This window comes from Myotis nattereri (assembly GCF_964212035.1).
Source record: "Myotis nattereri genome assembly, chromosome: 5".
Classification (NCBI taxonomy): Eukaryota; Metazoa; Chordata; class Mammalia; order Chiroptera; family Vespertilionidae; genus Myotis; species Myotis nattereri.
The window spans coordinates 56,960,558-56,981,939 of NC_138080.1; the positions used below are offsets into that span (position 1 = coordinate 56,960,558).

General features: G+C 42.7%; 1 protein-coding gene across 1 annotated transcript in view; it reads right to left on the reverse strand.

Annotated features, from left to right (window-relative positions):
* Positions 1-21,382, reverse strand: part of ARHGAP10 (Rho GTPase activating protein 10) — a 260,742-nt gene that overhangs the window by 181,693 nt on the left and 57,667 nt on the right. The window contains exons 2-3 of the mRNA XM_081092259.1: positions 4,102-4,197; positions 3,967-4,028 (exon numbers count right to left, since the gene is read on the reverse strand). Coding sequence (XP_080948385.1) covers positions 3,967-4,028; positions 4,102-4,197 — 158 coding nt within the window. The remainder of the gene's footprint in view (positions 1-3,966; positions 4,029-4,101; positions 4,198-21,382) is intronic.

The window sequence follows — 21,382 nt, forward strand, 5'->3', positions numbered from 1 at the left end:
TCACTTCCCTCTTTCCTTACCTGACTAACTGTGATTCACCTGTAAATTCAGCTCAGGAATGGTGTCTCCAATTTTAGAATATTTCTATCTCGATTTACAGCTGTCATTTCCCATTCCTTTTTAAATATGCGGCTATTTTAACATGCTGCTGGTTTGCAATATTTGAAGTAAAATAAGAGTTTTTAAAAGTTCGCAGAATGAACTGGCATCCACCTGTTTAAAGACCGTCCTTACCGCCTTGTCACTGTGTTGGGGAGGTGAGAGCTGGTGAAATGATACAAAGGCCCTCCTTGGCATCTCTGTCCCCTGCACTCCAGCTCAAATACCACCTCTTCCAGACTGTCTTCCTGAGCAGCAAGGGCTTAGCTGCTCCCCACTCCTGGCAGCCACACTCTATACCCCTGCTCCTGCACTTACTGTCATGTATTTTAATTAGCTTTGTACCAGTTAGTCTCCACAACAACATTGGACACTTCTTGAGAGAGGTATCTTTTCTTCTGCAAAAGTTTAAGGCTGGTGTCTAGTAAAGCATAACTAATTTTGTTCCCTAAGTATTCAAAGCAACTTAAAGGAACAAAGCTAAGCCATAATAATTCCTTACAATTTACATGCTTAAAAAAAAAGTGATCAGATCAGTAACTATTAAGATTAGACAGAAACACCCAAATAACATCCATATCGGTTAAATGTCAAACTTTTTATCTTTTATTAACTTTACTAGAGGCCTGATGCACGAAATTCGTGCAACAATAAGCCTCCCCCCCCCCCTCCCCCCGGCAGCCGGCACCTGCTTCCCTCTGGCACCCGGGACCTGGCTTCATCCGGAAGGTCTTCCGGGAGGATGTCCAGTCTAATTAGCATATTACGCTTTTATTATAGAAGATTATCACTGTTAACTCAGAAAATACTACCATAAAGGTCTTTTAAAGCTAATAAAGCACCAGGAATTCCTGTCAAGGGGAAAAAAAGGAGGAAGGACCTATAGATTAAAAGAGACTTAGAAACTTATCAATCAAATATATTGTGTTTGGATCCAGATTCAAACAAAACCACTATTAGGGGGGCTGGGGAAGGGGCAACAAAATGTGAATGAATATCAGAAAAATTTGAATACAGCCTAATTCTTTGTAATATTAAGGAATTGTTATCTGTTTTTAGGTAAGACAAGGATACTGTGGTTCAAAGAGTTATCTTTAAGAGCTACACACTAAGGTATTTATGGATGATACAGGGCTTTCAAACAAAATAATGGGGGTGGCAGTAAGAGGTACAGGAGAAACAAGATCGGTTGTGTGGCAATGGTTATTGAAGCTGGGTGATGAGTACGTGCAGTTTAATTATATTTTTCTCTCTACCTTTCGTACACGCTCAAAACTTTCCACTAAAACGTTAGAGGGAAAAAAGATCATTCGATGCCCAGATGTCCTGTTAATTCTGTGGTTGGTCACAGCTGCCCCCACTGCTTGCTGGCTTTGAATATTTTCCTGCTATCCAGCAGGTGTTACTGTTGCCACAGAGGGTTATAACCTCTCTGAGGTTCATGGCCTTATACGGACAACATCCTATTCTTACTTCTACCCTGCAGTGAAAGCCTAGCCCAGCCATCCTCCTCCTATCTAAGACAGATACCCTACCAACTCCCATCACAACTGAAGATTAAATCAATAAATCCCCTAACTCAGCTCTGAGAACCATGCTATCTCTGTCAGACAGCCTGGAGCGAAGACCACATTCTGGTTTTTTGACCTAGTCATTTCACCTCGGGAACATAAATCGGAAACAGAATATCAAGACAGGGAGCAGTGCCCTGACTGAGTGGCTGAGCTGGTGGAGTGTCATCCTGTACAATCAGGGGTGGGGAACGTCCAGCCCTCGGGCCATATAAGACCCTCCAAATCATTTGGCCTGGCCCTGCCAAGGCATTAGGGGTGAGTTAATTAAATGTTTGACCAAATACAGCAGGCTAATTTTTAAGCTGATAATTCTATATGGCCCATGAATGGATGCTATAAATATCCAAAGGCCCTTAGCAGAAAAAAGGTTCCCCATCCCTGCTATACACGAAAAGGCCGCAGATTCGATTCCCAGTCAGGGCACGTACCTACATTGTGGGTTCAATCCCAGGGTTCAATCCCTCATCAGGGCATGTACAGGAGGCAACTGATCAATGTTTCTCTCTCACATCGATATTTCCCTCCTTTCTCTCCCTTCCTCTCTCTCCAAAATCAATAAAAACATATACTTAGGTGAGGATTAAAAAAAAAAGACTGACTGTGGTTACACAGTATTTCTGCAGAGCTAAAATTTAGCACCAATCTGACAGTACTCTCTTCCCCCAGATACCTGGAGTTCTCTGTGCAAAGGCCTTCTCTCCCCACTCTAGGTGTAACAGTACCGGGTCCTACTCTCTGGCTACGTACCCTTCCTTATTAAGTTCTGTAGCACTTATCAATACCTGACAATGTATTATATGTTGTTTTTTAATTATTATTATCACCTCCCCTTTCTAGAATGTAACCTCCCTGAGGGCAGGGACTTGGCTTTGCCTCTGCGTTCAGATTTTAATCAGTCACTGGAACACAAAAGGCAAAAGGTGATCTGACACATATTTGCTGAAGGCTCAGGATCCCAGGAAAGTACAACTAAATATCAAAGAGAGTTGAGACGAAAGTCCACGGCTATTAACAAAGACTAAGAACATGCAGTTTCACCATCAGCCACACACTCACACCCACTTCATGTAGCAGAAAAGTGATGTCACAGGACTACTTTCATCCACTACCACATTTAAACTTGCCTAAACAGCTGGAAAATCAGTGACTACAGCATCACATAAATAATGGTTGAATATGTCAGTTTGTGCCAGAAAAACCTAAGAGGACCACAGTGCCTTCACAAGCCCTCTGAAAGCCTTAAAATATGGTGAGAATAGTATGTCCTATTCCAGTGCCAATTCTACTGTAAATTTTTGTGCAATGATTATCAGTCACTTGGTGGGAAATGCAAGCTTTTAAGAAAGGTTAAGTATTATTCCATACACTCAAACTGCAGTGCTGGGTGTAAGTAAGATGATCCACTCAATGCACTCAGCATAGCATGATATACATGGAGAGCACCCAGTGAAATGTAGCTATTATCATTACTGCTGGCATCACGATTCTCAAGGCAAAGTGGGATCTTAAAGACTTCCAGGCCTGCCCTGGCTGGTTTGGCTCAGTGCATAGAGCATCGGCCTACAGACTCAAGGGTCCCAGGTTCAATTCTGGTCAAGGGCATGTACCTTGGTTGCAGGCACATACATAGTAGGGAGTGTGCGGGAGGCAGCTGATCGATGTTTCTCTCTCATCGATGTTTCTAGCTCTCTATCCCTCTCCCTTCCTCTCTGTAGAAAATCAATAAAATATATCTTAAAAAAAAAAAAAAAAAAAGACTTCCAGGCCTGAGTTCCCTCCCTCTCCACACAGCCTAGAAATCGACAGATATAGCTCTAACATTGCCCTGCTGTCCTTGTGCTTCTACATAAGCTTTTCTGCTTTTATCTTTTTGATACATTAAGGTTCTGCATGAGACTCAATTTAAATCAGGGGTAGGGCACCTTTTTTCTGCCAAGGGCCATTTGGATCATTCACAGGCCATACAAATTTATCAACTTAAAAATTAGCCTGCTATATTTGGTCAAAGATTTAATTAACTCACCCCTAATAACTTGGCAGAGCCAGACCAAATGATTTCCCAGACCTTAGACAGCCCGAGGGCCGGGCATTCCCCACCCCTGAATGTAAAATGCAAGTGCTGACGAAAATCTAGATGGAACTGATATAGTCTGACTATTTTACTGATAAAGAAACAGGTCCAGAAGTCCAGCAACTTATCTAAAATCTTGCCAAGGTCAGCACCACTGAGGAAATAGAAACCTGATTTCCCCTGCTCAAAGTTAGATTTATTCATTTACATCCCACAACTCACCATGATTTCCCTCTGCTCTTCCAGGTTCTTCAAAAAGTTAGAAAATTCACGCAAGGAAGCATCTGTCAAGAGAAAGGAATCGTTATTTGGTGGACAAAGCAAAGGAGAGCAGACCAAACCCTCCCCTCCACATACCTATGCAGCGTTCATCATCGGTCTCCGCATCGCCAATAAACTCAAACTTAAAGTCTCTGAGCGAATGAGCAAACTTCCGCTGGGCTGCTGAAAGACCTAGGAAGAAAGATTTAATCATGACATGGGTCGTTTTTTGGTTTTTTGTGTGTTTGTTTGTTTTTTATATTTTACTGATTTTTTACAGAGAGGAAGGGAGAGGGATAGAGAGTTAGAAGCATCGATGAGAGAGAAACAACGATCAGCTGCCTCCTGCACACTCCCTACTGGGGATGTGCCCGCAACCGTGGTACATGCCCTTGACGGGAATCGAACATGGGACCCTTCAGTCCTCAGGCCGACGCTCTATCCACTGAGCCAAACCAATCAGGGCTGGGTCCTCATTTTATGTCAAGGCCTAGAAGATATTTATTCCTCGTCAGGTCAAGAGAGCTAGAGAGCTCTCCTCCAATCAATCTGCGAAGAGGCACAACCCAACTGCTTTGCCAAGGGGCCCAGCATCCCTGGTGCTCTCTCCAGCAGCTTCTGTCTTCCACTCTACATTCTGGCAGAGAGCAGGTGCTGGAGAAATGTTTATTCCACCCCCCAGTCTCTTCTTCCTCAGAGATCGGACTGCTTCACCTAGTTCCCTAAAACACTTTTCCTTTCTCTGCTTACTCAGGTCAGAGCTTGCCCAATTCAAAAGTGAGGACCGTGAACACACACCCCTGATACTATCTCCCAGGGCTCCATGAGATCTGGCTGGCTACCAAGGTTTCAAATATAAGTGTCTGAAGTAAAGATTGGTAGTTACAAAATAGTTGGGGATGTAAAGTACAGAATAGGAAATACAGCCAATAATCTAATAATCTATATATAGAAAAGCCAAGCGACTGGAACAGCAGAACACCCGGAACAAACAGAACGACTGGTCACTATGACGTGCACTGCGGTGGCCGGCCAACCAACCCAACCGGGGCCCCGATCGGCCCCCCACAACCTCCCGCAGCACCCCCCCCACTCTGATGTGCAGCCCCTCCCACCAGCTGGCCTTGCCCCCAAGCAGCCCCCCCACTGCCTGATCGGGGGCAGAGCCAGAGGTCAACCTCCCACAGCCCCTCCCCCCCACCAGCCCAGCCCCAATCGGCCCCCATTGGGGAGGGCCTGCCAGACCCTACACATGCACGAATTCGTGCACCGGGCCTCTAGTATTATAATAACTATGTATAGTGCCAGCTGAGTACTGGAAATATTGGGGTGAACACTTGGTAAAGTATATGGTTGTACAACCACTATGCTGCACACCTGAAACTAATACAAAATAATATTGAATATAAATTGCAATTGAAAAATTTAGAAACACACACACACACACACACACACACACACACACACACGTCTCAAAAGCTTGATGTCAGCCAACCAGATGCACTTAACTGATTGTCAAACTCCAGGCAGAGAACCCAGAAGATGATGAAAGAGTTTTCACAGAAAACAGCCACAGGGAGGTAACTAAGGCCAAGCTTAAATGTCAGAAATAATTCATTCTGCAAAAGACCTATCAAGGTCCTCATCTTTTCTTACTGGAGATTAACAGAAAATAGTGGAAAACCTATTTCTAATCTAGGCTAATGTTTATTTTATGGGCCACATGTCATGGTAGGTAATATTTTTTTTCTATCTCATTCAATACTCTTGAAAGATAATTAAAAATGATCTCCATTTTAAAATGCTGACTTAAAGCTCAGAGATGTTAAGTTATTTGCACAAAGTTGCACAGCTACTACGACAGCAAAGGCTTGATTCTACTCTAGGGCCATGTGTCCAAAACCCAGGCCCTGGCCAGGATACAATCCTACCTCTAGTCTAAAGCACTTTCTAAGAAGCTGCTCACTGACGCCTGCACTCCTTATGCCTCTGGTCTCAGTACAATGAGTACTGACAGACCGTGTTCAAATAAAACTTCATGTTAAGAAAATTAAAAAGTTGAAAAATAAAATGCAATCCATTACTGCTGATCGGAATGCTATCTTGCAACAAATAAATATAGACAAGAAAGTGAAGCAAATAATGTAAAAGACCAAGGGCAGTTTTTAATAAGATGGTAGGATAGTAAAAGCAAGTGTTCTTTTTAATGTTCTTCACTGTATTATAGCTAACAAACAAACAGTGAATGCTCACCAGCTCTTTCAGCTGTTGTCATAGTTTTGCTTTGTTTTTTCATTTTTCCTAATAGACTATGGCTTAGAGCAGTTTTAGGTTCGCAGCAAAACTGGGCAGAAAGTATACATTTTTCTTTGACCCTCGGCCCCTGCAGATGCACAGCCTCCTTCGTTATCAACATCCCCCACTGTCATGATGTTTGAAACTTCATTCTTCCTCTAATTCATGTTTCTCTTGCTGTTTTCAAATTCTTTTTCCTCTTCAAAATAAATTTTTTTAAAAAAACCAACATTGAAAAAGACTTTGATGTGAAAGGGAAAACCCTTGTAACTTTTAGAAGACACTATAGGATTGTATTCTTACCCTTGGAGTAGGGGAGAAAAGCACAACTATAATGTAAAAAGTGGTGGGTTGCAAGCATGGTCACAACTCTTGCCCCTGCCTGCAGGCACTTCTCTTTTCAAGGACACTCACAGCCTCGCCAACAAGTGGCAGGGTCTATGTCATGTTCCCACCCCTTGAATACCAGCAGGGTTTGTGGACAACAATGGAACGCAGTGAATGTGACATCTGCTATTTTGGAGCCTCCACTTCAAGAAGCTTTGTACACCTTTGCCCGATTCCATGTGAACAAGTCCAAGCGAACCTGCGGCTGATGAAAGACTTGTGGCTCAGTCACCCCGTTATCACCCCAGCAATCAGACAGCCAACCAGCAGAAGCAGAGCTTCCCTGCACAGGCAGGAGGCAGGCAGTCACTGCCTAGTGAGCCGAGTCCCAACTGAAATAAAGTTGTTTCAGCCATTAGGTTTTGGGGTGATCTGTCACAAAGCAATGGATAACTAATATAAAAAGATTATTAAAATTCGTCTCTGTTTAAGTTTTAAATATTTAAAAAACATAAAAAAGAGAGGATAAGCACACAGAGAAGGTCTAAATAACTGCTATACGGTAAGGCAGAACCAAGAAAAAATTGGGAAAAACACTTGAATCAGCCTTTCAGAAACATAAGTGAAAGAAATCCATATGGCCTATAACCACATGAAAAGGTGCTCAAACTCATTAGTGAGAATAAAAGTGAAAATTAAAACTTCAAGATACCTGGACACACCCATCAGACGGGCAAAAATTACTAAGTCTGGCAACGTCCAGGGTTGGTGTAATCCTGTACATGCAGCAACAGAAAGCCTCGCACACTGCTAGTGAGAGTAAAGACTGGTGTATTTACTTTGGAAGGAGTTTGGCATTGTCTAGTAAATTTGGTGATATCTTACAACTCAGAAGTTGTTCTCCTAGGTAAATTACATCAGACCTTATTAAAATAACAGCCAAGCACTGGGAAAAAAAGAACAAATACTGATCGACACTGTAACAAATAAGTATGTTACAGTGTATTCATATACTGTAGAGTAAAAACTAAAAACTCACAGATCAACACAAAGGAACCTCAATTTGGAGAGAAAGAAGCAAGACACAGAAGAATACACATACCATGGATGTTTTATATAAAATTCAAAACAAGCTACACTAGACTACATGTTTGGGTTGCAAATATAGGTCACTAAATCCAGACTAGCAAAGGAATCCTTATCTCAAAAGTCACACAATGTTTATCTTACCACCGGGAGCCAGGGAGAGCAATGCAGTCCAAAAGCTACAGTATTTTAGGTCATAACTGGTGGTGGGTCTGTGGATGTTTGCTTTGTCATTCTTCTTTAAAACATACATTTGCTTCGTATACTTCTGAATTTTTGCCATAATTTTCATAATCACAATATAAAATTTTTTAAACCGTAAGAAAGTAAAGTCTAGCTATTTTAGGCCATTCAAAAATAACTCAGTTTCTATTGTAATCTAGACAAACATACACTTATTCTCTAAGCTCTAACCACTCTGGCCTGCTCTTGGCTCACACCTGCTGAACTCATTCCAGTCTGAGAGTCCTCAAACTTGGGCTCCCTCAAGTGCTCCTTCCCCACCCCCACTGTCACCTGGCAGGTCCTTCTCAACAAGGATGGCTCAGTGAAGAATCCCCCTCCTCTCACCATCCTCTCTAAAATAATGTACCCCCTCTGCCCTAAGTCCCTCTCTAGTCCTTTGTCCTTTTATTTTCTTCATAGCACTTATTATCTAAAATTACCTTATTTCGCCAATGTTGATACTCATGGTGATCTATTTTCCACTCTAGAATATCGTGTCCCTGAAGCAGCAACTGATTGTGATATCTTACAACCCAGAAGATACCCCTGAAACAGGGACCACAATAGGATTTTTCTGTTTTAATTTATATCCGGCACCTATTTCCAAATATTAATAGAGTGGGCTTATTATTATCTAAATAACTTTGTATTATTCTATCTTGCTAATGGGTGCTCTGCCAGTACTCAATAGGGTATGAAGCTGGTTCCATTTATGTTTATATATCTGTGTGTACTTACATGTTTATATTTACTTATATACATTGTATGCATGTATATATTAGTAGTTATATATATATTAGTAGGTAGATATATGTATATGATCATCAATGCTGGTATAAATTATATTTTCCCTCTGGAGCTGTTTCCTTTGACTATTTTATCCAAAATTCCAAGTCAGGATACTTTCAAGACCATGTTTCATATGATCAGGATAGGATGCCCTCCAGGGAGTTAAAACTTAAATACATCAATTTTCCAACATGTACTTCATCGTTCCTAATTTTGTAAGTTGAAATGTTTATGATAGCAGATTAAATTTGAGTTCATCTGCACAATTATTATATTTTTTTAGCATGTTCTTATCTAACCTCTGCAGTATTATAATCACATCAATTTATTTTAGAATATACCATTTTCCTCACTCATTTTTCCTCTTTGTTGACTTCCTTCTGGTGTTATTAGAGCTTATTGTGCAAAATTTTTATTGTTTAAAAATTTGACCATACCAAACAAACTCCATTCCTTTTAAGAATCACAAATTTATCACCTTCCCATTACCTGGTACATTTTAAATTTACTTCTCCTCCCATGCAGTTTACCCTTTTGCTTATATCTTCTGCCTTTCTAAACTAATATAAAATCATAAGACAGCTTACTAGATTTAGTACAGTTCTATGAAATAAGCACAATGATGCTTGTACAAAGGATAATGTTTTTTCTTTCCAATATAATTGCACATGAAACTCAACCAGTCTTAGTTCACTAGTTACAAAGACTGGAAAAGATAGTGAGGGGGCCCACTAGACAGAATTATCTTTATTGAGTGCTTACTCTATGCTAATTGACTTAAATATCATTTACTCTTTATAATCAGCCTGCAGGGTAAGTGCTGGTGCCACCTTATCGTAAGTAGGTTCAGAGGTAGATTAGTGACTTCACCAAGGTCACACACTTCTTTATAGACTGCTGGTAGTAAGCCCTAGAGGTTCTCTCAAGCTTCCACAAATGTCCTTTCTACGACATCATTCTAGCTTTCAAGAGATTTAACATTTTTCCCGAATACTTTGCCCAGATCTCAACTAGTTATCTGAATGGCTCAAATGCAGAATTCTAACCAAATGGAAAACTCATATGCATGGGCCTCCATGCCCCCATCCTCTAATTCCTGAGCTCTCCGAAGCAGCACTGCTCTTTGAAACACCTTCAAGGCTGATATGACGCCAGCTGGTGGACAAGGCCAAGCCTGAGTTGAGCACAAGAAGCTCAGCTAACGTAACAGATTTAATGTGATTTGCGCTATTCAAATGACCTGGCCACTTCAGAGTCTCCCACACTGGAATTTTTAGGCCCTCGATCTGTCAACAAATAGGAGAAAAAACGCAAGCAAGGCCTTCCCAGGGACAGGAGCAGTCTGAGAGGTGAGGGTTTATATGGGAGACGTGCTGAGTTTGAGATGGAGGACACCACATGGAAAGATTCAAGCACAGCTTTAAGCCAGATTTGGAGAGCCTCCGGACACCGGCAGAGCTGCCTCGGATCACCCTTGATGATTTTCACACATGAAAATCATTTCTGGTAGCATAGCCACCTATTAAGAGTTGTCAGTTAAGACCAGGAACTATCACACACGTAGAGGCACTTGGGGGTAAATGGAATACCTCTCCACTCAGGTTGCTCCACTCATGTTGAACTTCTAGGCAGCCTCCTGGGTGGGTTGGCCCCTGAGGTGACAAGCCTGGCCTGTCATCTCCTGCAACGTCCTACCCCATCAACCAAAGCACTAATGGGGACCCAAGAAGATGCGGCATGTTCTTTCATTCTGGGCATGAACAGGAAAAAATTAAACCAGAAAATAAATAAGCCTTTCTCACTCATTAAATTTAAAATACAGGATTCTTCACAAACCACACTGGATTCTGAAACCTTTTTCTCAAACAGGCAAAGTACACCTAGAAGCGCACATTCCTTTGCATGTAGAGACCCAAATAACTAGATTATCAACTATGCAAAAAGCTCTGCCAAGGTACCTCTGCCACCCGTTCTGCACATCAAAACATGTACCAGAATTCTTCCATGCTTTATTTAGAGAAAAGTAGGGTACGGACTCTAAGAACTTAATATCCTTCACGCCAGATTCGTGCCAAGGAAATAATACTGATGTTAATCCAAGTAACTTGGAAGGGAAACAAAATTCCTCTGGGACTGCAGACTGGTTCATATTTGGCCTCATGTTTTCCAGATTTACAAACCCAGCAGCTGTGCTTTACACAAGAACAGCATTGTGGCCTCTCTGCACACACAAAAAAAAGAAAGAAAGAAAGTAAATAACTTACATTGTAGATTTTTAAAAGCTGTGCTAACATCTCACAAGCCTGAGATGCACTCACTGCTGGGCTAGTTGAGGCCTGAAGGGAAAATCACAGGCTGTTTGTTCTAGGAGCAGCTCATGGCCCTCAAGGTCTCTGGAACTGTTAGGTTAAAGCAAGCATGTCAAACTCGCGGCCCATGGGCCATATGCCTCATTTACTTGACCTGTGTTAGCCTTTGAGCTTGGGTTAAGGCTTTCCTGGCCCTACTTCTCCAAATACAGCCCAACCAAGGTGCCTGTGAAGTGAGTTCTTCTTAATCATAAGAATAAGCACTGTCTATCTGAATGGATGAATTTATGGGGTAAAAGGAATATAAGCTGAATCTGAGAAGGCTAACCCCATTTTGTAAAACTACTGTTTGGAATTCTCTGCTATTATTTAGATGGCCTCTTATCTACACTAATAAAAGAGAAAAATGGTAATTGGCGTATGGCGATACCGTTTTCATTGGCTAATCAGGGCTATATGCAAATTAACTGCCAACTAAGATTGACAGTTAACTGCCAACTAAGATGGGCAGTTAACTGCCAACAAGATGGCGGCTAATTTGCATATGTAGGCACAATGCAGGGAGGCGAAAGGGAAAGCAGGAAGAAGCCCCCTGCCACTGACAGTGATCTGAAACCCAGGGGGGAGCTAAGAGCTGGGGGGCAGGGCAAAGGCGGCCCTGGGGCCGCCTTTGCCCTGCCCCCCAGCCATGATCGGAGAATCAGGCGCCTTTGCCGCCCTGGCCAGTGATAGCAGGAAGTAGGGGTGGAGCCAGCGATGGGAGCTGGGCAAGGTCGAAGCTGGCAGTCCCAGGAGCTAGGGGTCCCTTGCCTGGGCCTAAAGCGAAGCCCACAATCGCGGCGCCCCCCGCTGCCACTGCAGGTCCCCGCTGCCTGGGCCAGACGCCTAGGCCAGAGGCGTTAGGCCTGGGCAGGGGCGGAGCCTGCAACCGCGGGGAGCTGGGGGTCCCCTGCCCAGGCCTGACACCTCTGCCAGAGGCCTCAGGCCTGGTCAAGGGGCCAATCCGGTGACTGGTGATCGGAGGGTGATGAGGGTCAACTCCTCTGGCTGAGGCATCAGGCCTGGGTGGGGGGCGGAGCCGGGGATTGGGGGGATATGATGGTCCCCTTGCCCAGGCCTGAAGCCTGGGTCAGAGGCGTCAGGCTTGGGCGGGGGGTGCAGCAAGCGATCAGAGGGAGATGGGGGTCCCCTGCCCAGGCATGATTCCTGGGCCAGAGGCCTCAGGCCTGGGCGGGGGCCAGAGCCAGTGATCGGGGGGAGATGGGGGTCCCCTGTCCAAGCCTGACACCTCTGGCAGAGGCATCAGGCCTGGGCAAGGGGCCGATCAGGCGATCGGAGGGTGATGGGGGTCAACACCTGAGGGCTCCCAGTATGTGAGAGGGGGCAGGCTGGGCTGAGGGACACTCTCTCCCGCCCCCCCCCCCCCACACACACACACAGTGCACGAATTTCGTGCACCGGGCCCCTAGTTCTAAAAATAAATAAATAAATAACTTTGCTTTCTAGCCTGCTTTAGCCTGCCTGAATAATGAGGAAAATAAACTTAGCTGTCTGACCTCATAGGCCAGAGACTAGATATGCCCATACTCTCGATGCCATGCCAGGTGTATTTTTTAATTGGATAGAACTGTGTAGTTTTCAAGGCCACCAGCAAGATAACCACTAAGCACACATAGATGGGGCTGGATCTTTAATGAAAAGGGAAGTTCTGCTTGTAGCTCTGCTTAGAATTTGAACTCATTTTCTCTAAGCCCACCGTGGTAAATAAACTGACTCCAAACTCTCTGAGCACTGCTTGATTTATTCCGGTTCTCTGTAACAAATTCACAAAGACCCTCATACCCCAAGCAAATGCATAAGCCTGGATGGATTTTGGGCTCTAGACCCAATATGGCACATAACCAACACCAAGATCCTGTTTACCAAAGCAGTCAATTAATTAAGAAGACCCCTTCAGAAATGCGTGCCCTGCAAGGAATCCCATGGGCAGGTCCACTCTGGAGAACACCAGCCAACCTTCAGTCCACCTAATGCAGACGTCAGGTGCACTGTACACATTCAGCAAGGGAGGATTCTGCTCGGGCTAGATGCTGTGTAGAGAGAACAGAGAGAACCTTCCACAACAGGCTGGCAGACGAGAAGGGCATGCTGGCGATCACCTGGCCCACAGGCTTTCAAACTGTCTTTGGCCACAGATCCCTCTGTTCAAAGAGAATCTTATTTACAGTGAGAACAGAAAATACAGCTAACATTTACATATTAATTTCCGATTATCGCTATAACGAATTTCTATAAGCTTAGTGGCTTAAAACAACACAAATTTATTATCTTGCAGTTCTGGAGGTCAGAAGTCAACATTGGGTCTCACAGGGCTGTGTTCCTTCTGGAGGCTCTAGGGGAGAATCCATGTCCTGGCCTTTTCTAGCTTCTGCAGGGGTGGGGAACCTTATATCTACTGAGGGCCATTTGGATATTTATAACATCACTCACAGGCCATACAAAATTATCAACTTAAAAGTTAGCCTGCTATATTTGGTCAAACATTTAATTAACTCACCCCTAATGCCTTGGCAGGGCCAGACCAAATGGGCCGAATGTTCCCCACTTCTGTTCTAAAGGATGCCCAAATCCCTTGGCCCATAGCCCCAGCCACCAATCGAATCACTCTGACTTCTGCTTCTAACATCATATCTCTTTCCCTGACTCCTTTAAGGGCCATTGGTATTACAATGGGCCCAGTGTGATGACCCTAGAGAACCTCAGCATCTCATAATCCCATCAGCAAAGTCCCTTTTGCCATGCAAAATAACATATTCACAGGTTCAGAGAATTAGAAAGGGACCTCTCTGGAGGACCATTATTCTACCTGCCAGGTGTATTTGCATTTATTGATTCATTTAAGTACCACAACAACTCTAATTTATTATTATGCCCACTTTACAGAGGAGAAAATGGAGACACACAAAGAGGTTAAGCAATTTGTCCAAGATCATACAACTAGTTAAGTATTACAACCAAGAAATCATCAAAGCTGCTCAGGTAGAGGTAGGATGAAGAACTCCACCAAATTGGTCCCTGCCTCCCACAGAGCGGTCCGCAATGAGACTGCACCCTGCAGATCCCAACCTGAAAACCCATGACAGAGGCTCTCACCTTCACTTTACAGCTGGGATATGAAAGCACAACTTTGGACAACTAGCTCAATGTCACACACCCAGTTCAAGGAGCACTCTAACTAGAATCCAGGTTTTAGCCTAGAATCCTAGTTTTAGTATAATCTTGGGAGGCACAGGAGGACAGTAACAGGTGCACATGTAAGTGAGGAACACATGGTCCAGCAGTTGGACAGCATGTCCCAGAGAATGGCTGCATAGGACACAAGGGGACGTGTGTGCGTGTGTGCGTGTGTGTGTGTGTGTGTGTGTTGGGGCGGGGGGCAGGGGGGAGCGGGGAAGGTAAGGGGAAGTGCTTCTGTATGGAAAAGTATACCCAGGCCAACACACTCCCAACCTGTACTTTCTCTAATTACACTTTATTGAAAACACGAATGGCTGATAGGCTGACAAACATTCTAGTTGACAAGACTGTATGCTAAAAATTAGGCTGGTTTGATGTCCAGGGAAGTGCCTAAATCTGAATGTCAAAAACTGGTGGTCCTACAGACTTACTTATTTAGCCATCCCTTTCATTAAAATTTTAATTTCAATCTCTCAAACCCTCTGGTTACCATTATTCCCTATTGTCATTGGCCTCACTTAAAATATCTTCCTGATCCCTGGAATCATTTGGATATCAAGTCTTGGCCTCAAAGAACTGTAGCAAGGAATGTAATCATAGAGACAATTTAGTCATAGATCCCATTTTACAGATAAGAAATCAAAGGGACAATAAACTAGAGGCAGTGTGGTTTGTCACAAGCAAAAAGGCTCTATAATCCTGCAGGCCTAGGTTCTGATACTGGCTCTGCCATATCTAAGGTAGTAGCTTTGGGCAAGACACACACAGTTTGCACTGAAATTCTCACCTACAAACTGAAAATAAGAATATCATGTCTAACACGTGACCTCTCACTTTCCCTTCTCAAGCAAACTGCTTGACCCAGAGTCCCCATTTCCTGAGCTGGTGGGGGTTAGCACACAACCCTACTCAAAGTTCATTAGGGCCTAATGAATAAGAATAGGCAGCTGACCCAAGAACAGCCCCCACAGGCCAGCCAGAGACACAAACACAATGTAGAGAGAGAAAGAGAGAAAGAGATGACTTAAAGGCCACAAAATATTAAACAATTGTTTTTACAGATCCGGGATTTAAGCTCAATGACAAAACATAATATTATTCACACATTTTGCTACTGAATATAGTAGCTGTACAAACAAAGCGGTTTCCAAAATGTCTTCAAGAAAGGGAGAGAAAAAGAAAAAGAAAACCACATACAGAGATAATGCCCAAACAAGCTACCTTATTAACCACAGTACATGCCTCAGGCCCAAAATAAATATTAGTAGGGATTTTAGATGTCAGGTGTTATTCTGGCTTACTACATATGAGCTTTTCCATTGTTATGGCATAATGAGAAACCTAGTTGACCAATAAAACCAAGAGTCACTGTATAACTACACCATTTCTCTCAAATGCTTTAATATTTATTCTCTTTAAAACAAAAATATTTATTCTCTTTAAAGTAATATAATACTAACTCAAAGGAGGGGCTAAAGCCTCCCCTTCTGTGCCCAAGTTAAAGCAGGATCACAGAGTTAAGAGAAATGCCACCAGAAATGACCAATGACTTGCATCTACCACTCAGGCATCAGAGCCCAGTGTGCACTGTAAAATTCTAACAGGTCGGGACCGCTGCCCTAGGAATTCATGACCTCCACCCATGAGAGACAACTATCACATACTGCATAGGAACTGAGGGGTCCAGATTACAAACTACATAGGAGTTCATAGGAGACAAAACACACACACACACACACACACACACACACACACACACACACTAAAATCATCAGGAAAGCATGGCATGGAATGGGGGGGCTTGAACAGGATCCTAAAAGGTCTGTTTGTTTTAAGTCACCGTAAACTATAGAGGAGTTAGTCAATGTACTAGGAACAAAATGAGGGAATCCTTTAGATGGGAATGAGAAGGACAGTTGATCCTTGAACAACATGGGGGTTAGGGATGCCAACCCCTCCCTTCATGCAATCGAAAACCCACGTATAACTACTGACTCCCCAAAAACTTAACTAACAGCCTACTGTTGACCAGAAGCCTTACCAATAACAGAGTCGATTAACACATATTTTGTATGTTACATGTATTCTTACAGTAAAGTAAACTAGAGAAAAGAAAATGTTATTAAGAAAATCCTAAGGAAGAGAATATAGATTTACAGTACTGTACATTTTATTGATCACCCAGTTCAAACCCAATGTTCAAGGCTCAACTGCACTATATGACCTATGTGCATTAGGGCCTATGGAATGCAAGGAATAAAGACTCAAAAAGAGTACAATACAAAATGCCTAGAAAACAACGTGAACTGGCTTTACAGCCAGCACCAGGATCTTCTCTCCTGACCTCTGCCATTAACACAACTTGGTTCTCTCTGAGTTTACTTTTCTCTCTTGCAATTGCTTTTTTTTTTTTCTTCCATTTCATATCAACTCTTGCTGATGGTACTGCTGCTTACTTGGAGGGTTTGCTGCTATGCCATCGCCTGGTAGAGCCCTTTCATCATCCTTACATTAGTTTATGACGTTCTTTCGACGTCAACTCCCACTGCTTTCCCCTTATTTCCCAAAATAAAATTATCTAGAGAATCAAACTGGCTCAGCTCATTTTTCCCCACAGAAGGCCATGAAAAAAGTAGCTGTCCCACCCCAATCAAATCAGCCAGTCCAGGAAGAGGACAGAGGTTCCCGAGTGCTTTTTCCTCAGCAGGGGCTGGGAGCAGGAGCCGCTTTCCCTGATTGGAGCTGTGAAGTATGAGGTCAGCAGATGCCATGAGTGACAACTCCATTTCAAGGCCAGTGAGTACAAAAAACATCCTTTCAAGGCCAAAATTATTTCTGAAGACTTTACTATGCTAACACACAAAATTCCATAAACCCTAAAGGCAGAAACTAGTCCTTCTAAACAGCTGCAGCAAGTAGGGCCTGAGTCCATTTTCACATAATGAACTATGTATAAAGTTCATAAAAAAATTTAAACACTCATCAATGACTACAAAAATTCTTTCAAATCCAGTGCTTCCAAATGGTTTAGGTATGTGCAACAACCATCTGATATTCATTTAGCACTTCTTATGTGGTAGTCACTGCTCCTAGGAATACTTTGCATAAATTAGATCATTTAAGCTTCATCAAACCCAATTAGGAAAGCATCTTTTACTGCATTTTATAAACAGACACAAGAAGATACAGATAGGTCACACTATGTGATCTTATCCTGGAGCAATCTAACCCATTGGACTATGAGGCCTCACCATACGGAACAAAAACTACACAGGCCACAGTTGGGCCACAAAGACTCTCTGCTTGCAATGCCCTAATGAAATGGATGTAAATAATCAAAATGCCTTGCTCATGTTGAAATGTTAGAGAAAAGGTCAGGAATAAAAAAAAAATTTTTTAAAAAAGCGTTGTAGACAGTCCCTGGGGAAGGAAAGTTTCCCAAGAAGAATGCAGGATAACAGAGTGCTACACTGAGGAACACACAGCCAACAGGAAGCAGGAAACAGAGCAAACTTGGAAAAGTGGCTGTTAGAAAAATAGTGTGCGGGCTGGGTGTTGAGGTCTGCCTCTTGGTTTCACGCTTTTCAAGGGCAAGGGCAATTTTTATCAAGACCCCAGACAATGTGCGCCCTGACTGCTTTGGCTCAGTGGATGGAGCGTCGGCCTGCGGACTGAAGGGTTCCAGGTTCGATTCCGGTCAAGGGCATGTACCTTGGTTGCGGGCACATCCCCAGTAGGGGGTGTGCAGGAGGCAGCTGATCAATGTTTCTCTCTCATCAGTGTTTCCCTCTCTCTTCCACTCTGTAAAAAATCAATAAAATATGTTTTAAAAATAAATAAATACCCCAGACAGCACAATCAACACAACCCATGCCTCTTGGGCAGACTGGCAAACTCTGGACCTCCTGAAAACTACCCATGTTCGAGGAGGGAAGGAGTGTTATACAAGTAAGACACATCATCAATCTGTAAAATCATGGAAAGCATGAGAAAGACATTTTAGTGCACATAAAACTGTTTAGAATGCAAGTTCCCCAAAGTCTTATCCAATGGTTCTTTGTCCTTTAACTTTTTCTGTATTTTCTAAATAGTATTCATTCCGCATAAATTATGATCAAAATATTAAAGCCAAAACAAACAAAAAAATTAATGACACCCAATTATAAGTACAGGCAGAGGTGTAAGATAATGTGGCTATAAAGGTGTGTTTTATGTGGCAAACTGAGCTGGCTAAATTTGATTTGTAGGTGTGTCTGTGAGGCGTTTCCAGTAGAGATTAGCATCTCAATTGCTAGACTGACCAAAGCAGATGGCCTTCCCCAATATGGGTGGGTATCATCCAACCCGCTGAAGATCCAAAAAGAACAAAAAGATAAGAAATTTTAACTTCCTCTCTTGCTGCCTATTTGAGCTCAGAGATCAGTCTTCTCCTGCCCTTGAATGAGGGCTTACACCATTGGTGCTCCTGTTTTCATTCTGAAATTTTTGAATGACCTTATAAAATGTTTCATCTTGTAAAAGAAAGTTCTATCACTGAATATCATTACCATTCGTATTGTTTCAAAGAGAGTGAAGAATATAACTACGATTGGTGGCACCACCCAAACAAATTAATACCGTAACTTAGCATTTCATGTGGCTTTTTATCAAATAATCTTTGTGTACTTCAGACATTAGATACTTCTCACAGTATTTCCCCCTGTAGTACAGCACAGTGACTGAGAGTATGGGTTCTGGTGTCAGACTTAGACTCACAGAGTAGTGTCACCAGCAACCAGCTGGGTGATCCTCCCTGAGCAGGTGACAACCTGTCTGAGCTCTGATTTCTTCCCTGACAATTTGGAGAATAATACTGGATTTTATATAGCAAACTGCAGTAAAGGAAAATAATGAATCAAAGATTACTAAGTTATCCTGTCTGGATGACAGAAAACGGCAGAACCATGAAAAAGAAAAAGGGAAGTCAAGAGAGGAAGCCAATTTGAGGTGAGGAAACAACTGCATTTTAGGTATTTCAGAAAGTAGCATATTAGCTAAATAGAAATTCTGAAAAACCGCTGCCGATAGCGGTCAAGACCACAGGCTTGAGTTGTCTATCTGCAGAGGAGTAAAGAGAAATAATGAGTGTTTTTTTAGAAGGAAAAAGTATAGAAATGCTAGAGATGAAAAAAGTGAACTACAAAGGTGACTCACAAATGGAGAAAGGGGCAGGGAAGGCCAGAGGGAGAAAAGACCCAGAAAGTAAGCCAAATGGGGGATAGAAAGAGTGCAGCTTCAGAGAAGACACTGAGAACGCTCAAAAGTGCCAAATGCTTTCTGAAGCGGTCAGATTTTGGCAAGAAGCAGTCCTGTGACAAGTCATCCTGATTCCTCTCTTTCACTTAAGCCCCTACATCCATCTACTTACTCCCCACCCAAAATATCCCAGGGAGCTGCTCACTTTTCTGTCTCCACTGTTAGCCCCACCACCATCATCTCCTGACTGGCCACCCTGCTTCCACTCATCCTCTATCAGTCCAATTTCCATGCAGGAGCAAAAGTTAACTGAAAATAGCCCTGGCCGGGTAGCTCAGTTGGTTACAGCGTTGTCTTGACATGCCAAGGTTGCGGGTTCAATCCCAGGTCAGCCAAAGACAGGAGTCAAACAATGGTAGTGTGAATGAGTGGAGCAATGAATGGGTCACTGATTCTTTTTCTCCCTCTCTCTCAATTTTTTTTAAAAAAGTAATTGAAAATATAAATTGGATCTCCTTACTGCCCAGCTGAAATCCTTCAACATCATTCTGTTGTCTTTAGGCTAAAATTCAAATTCCTCACCAAATCTCTGAAAGACCCTACATGATCTGGTGGCTGCATGGCTCTCCAGCCTCATTCATTCACACCCTAAGGTCACTGAATTCCAGTTGTTATCAGTCTTCCTTGTATTCCTGGAAGAAAAGAACAAGGCCAAAGTGCTTTCCTTCCTTGAGGTCTTTGTATATGCCCTGCCTTCTGCCTGGAATGCTCTTCTCCCACCTCCTCGGAAACAAGTACAACCTGTATTAGAAATTCCGCTCAAGCTACAGAGGGGTCATCTGATGGCTTTTAGAAAGAGGGCTCCAGGTATTAGACATATACTACACAGCAGGATACATGTAGCTGCACTACATCCTAACTTCAACTGGGCTTCTTTGGTTTGTTTTGGTTAATACTCACCTGAGAATATTTTTTCCCTTGATCTTTAGAGAGAGAAGAGAAGAAGGGAGGGAAGGAGGGAGGGAGGAAGGAGCAATAAGCATCTAGTGTTAGAGTGAACATTTTATATAAACATTGTCCAAAACCTTTGAATTATCTTATAAGGTAGATATTCATTCTATCCCCCTCTTATAAATGGACGGTGGGTACTTAATAGGTCATAGATTAAAACCAGAATTAAACCCAGGTCTGATTCTCAATTCATGATCTTTTCATCCCAAATAGCTCTTTTGACATAGCAAATTCATATAGCATCTCTTCACCTGATTTTAAATCTACTGGAGGCTTGGAAACCTGATAGCCTCACTGCTAAGAATTGAGGGGCCAGGGACATTTTGTGGTTCATGTGGCCAGTGCTACTCAAATTGCCAGACTGTTTGTCACAAGGTCTCTGCAAGACAAGGAATTTGAACAAAATATAAACTAACCAAGTCCCAAGCACATTGTTCAGCTTGGCTGACCTTTTTTCACACCAAGATATTATACCTCCATCTTATAAGTGGTGGGGGTGGTAAGAAAGGAAATTTCTTACATCCTCGTAACCAACAGTCTGCAGACACCGGACAAATGCTGAAAAAATGCTGCTCTAGGACTGTGACTTAATGGGTGATAAAATCAATACATTAAGTCATACCAGCAGGGTTTTTTTCTCAATCAGTTTACATTCAATATTATTTTGTATTAGTTCCAAATGTATAGTATAGTTGTTAATCATATACTTTACAAAATGTTGCCCCCAATATTTACAGTACCCACCCGACACCATACAAAGTTATTATAATATTATTATTGACTGTATTCCCTATCCTGTACCCCAACTTCAACTTTTTCTGTTTCTGTTTTGTTCAATTATTTGTTATTTAGATTCCACATAT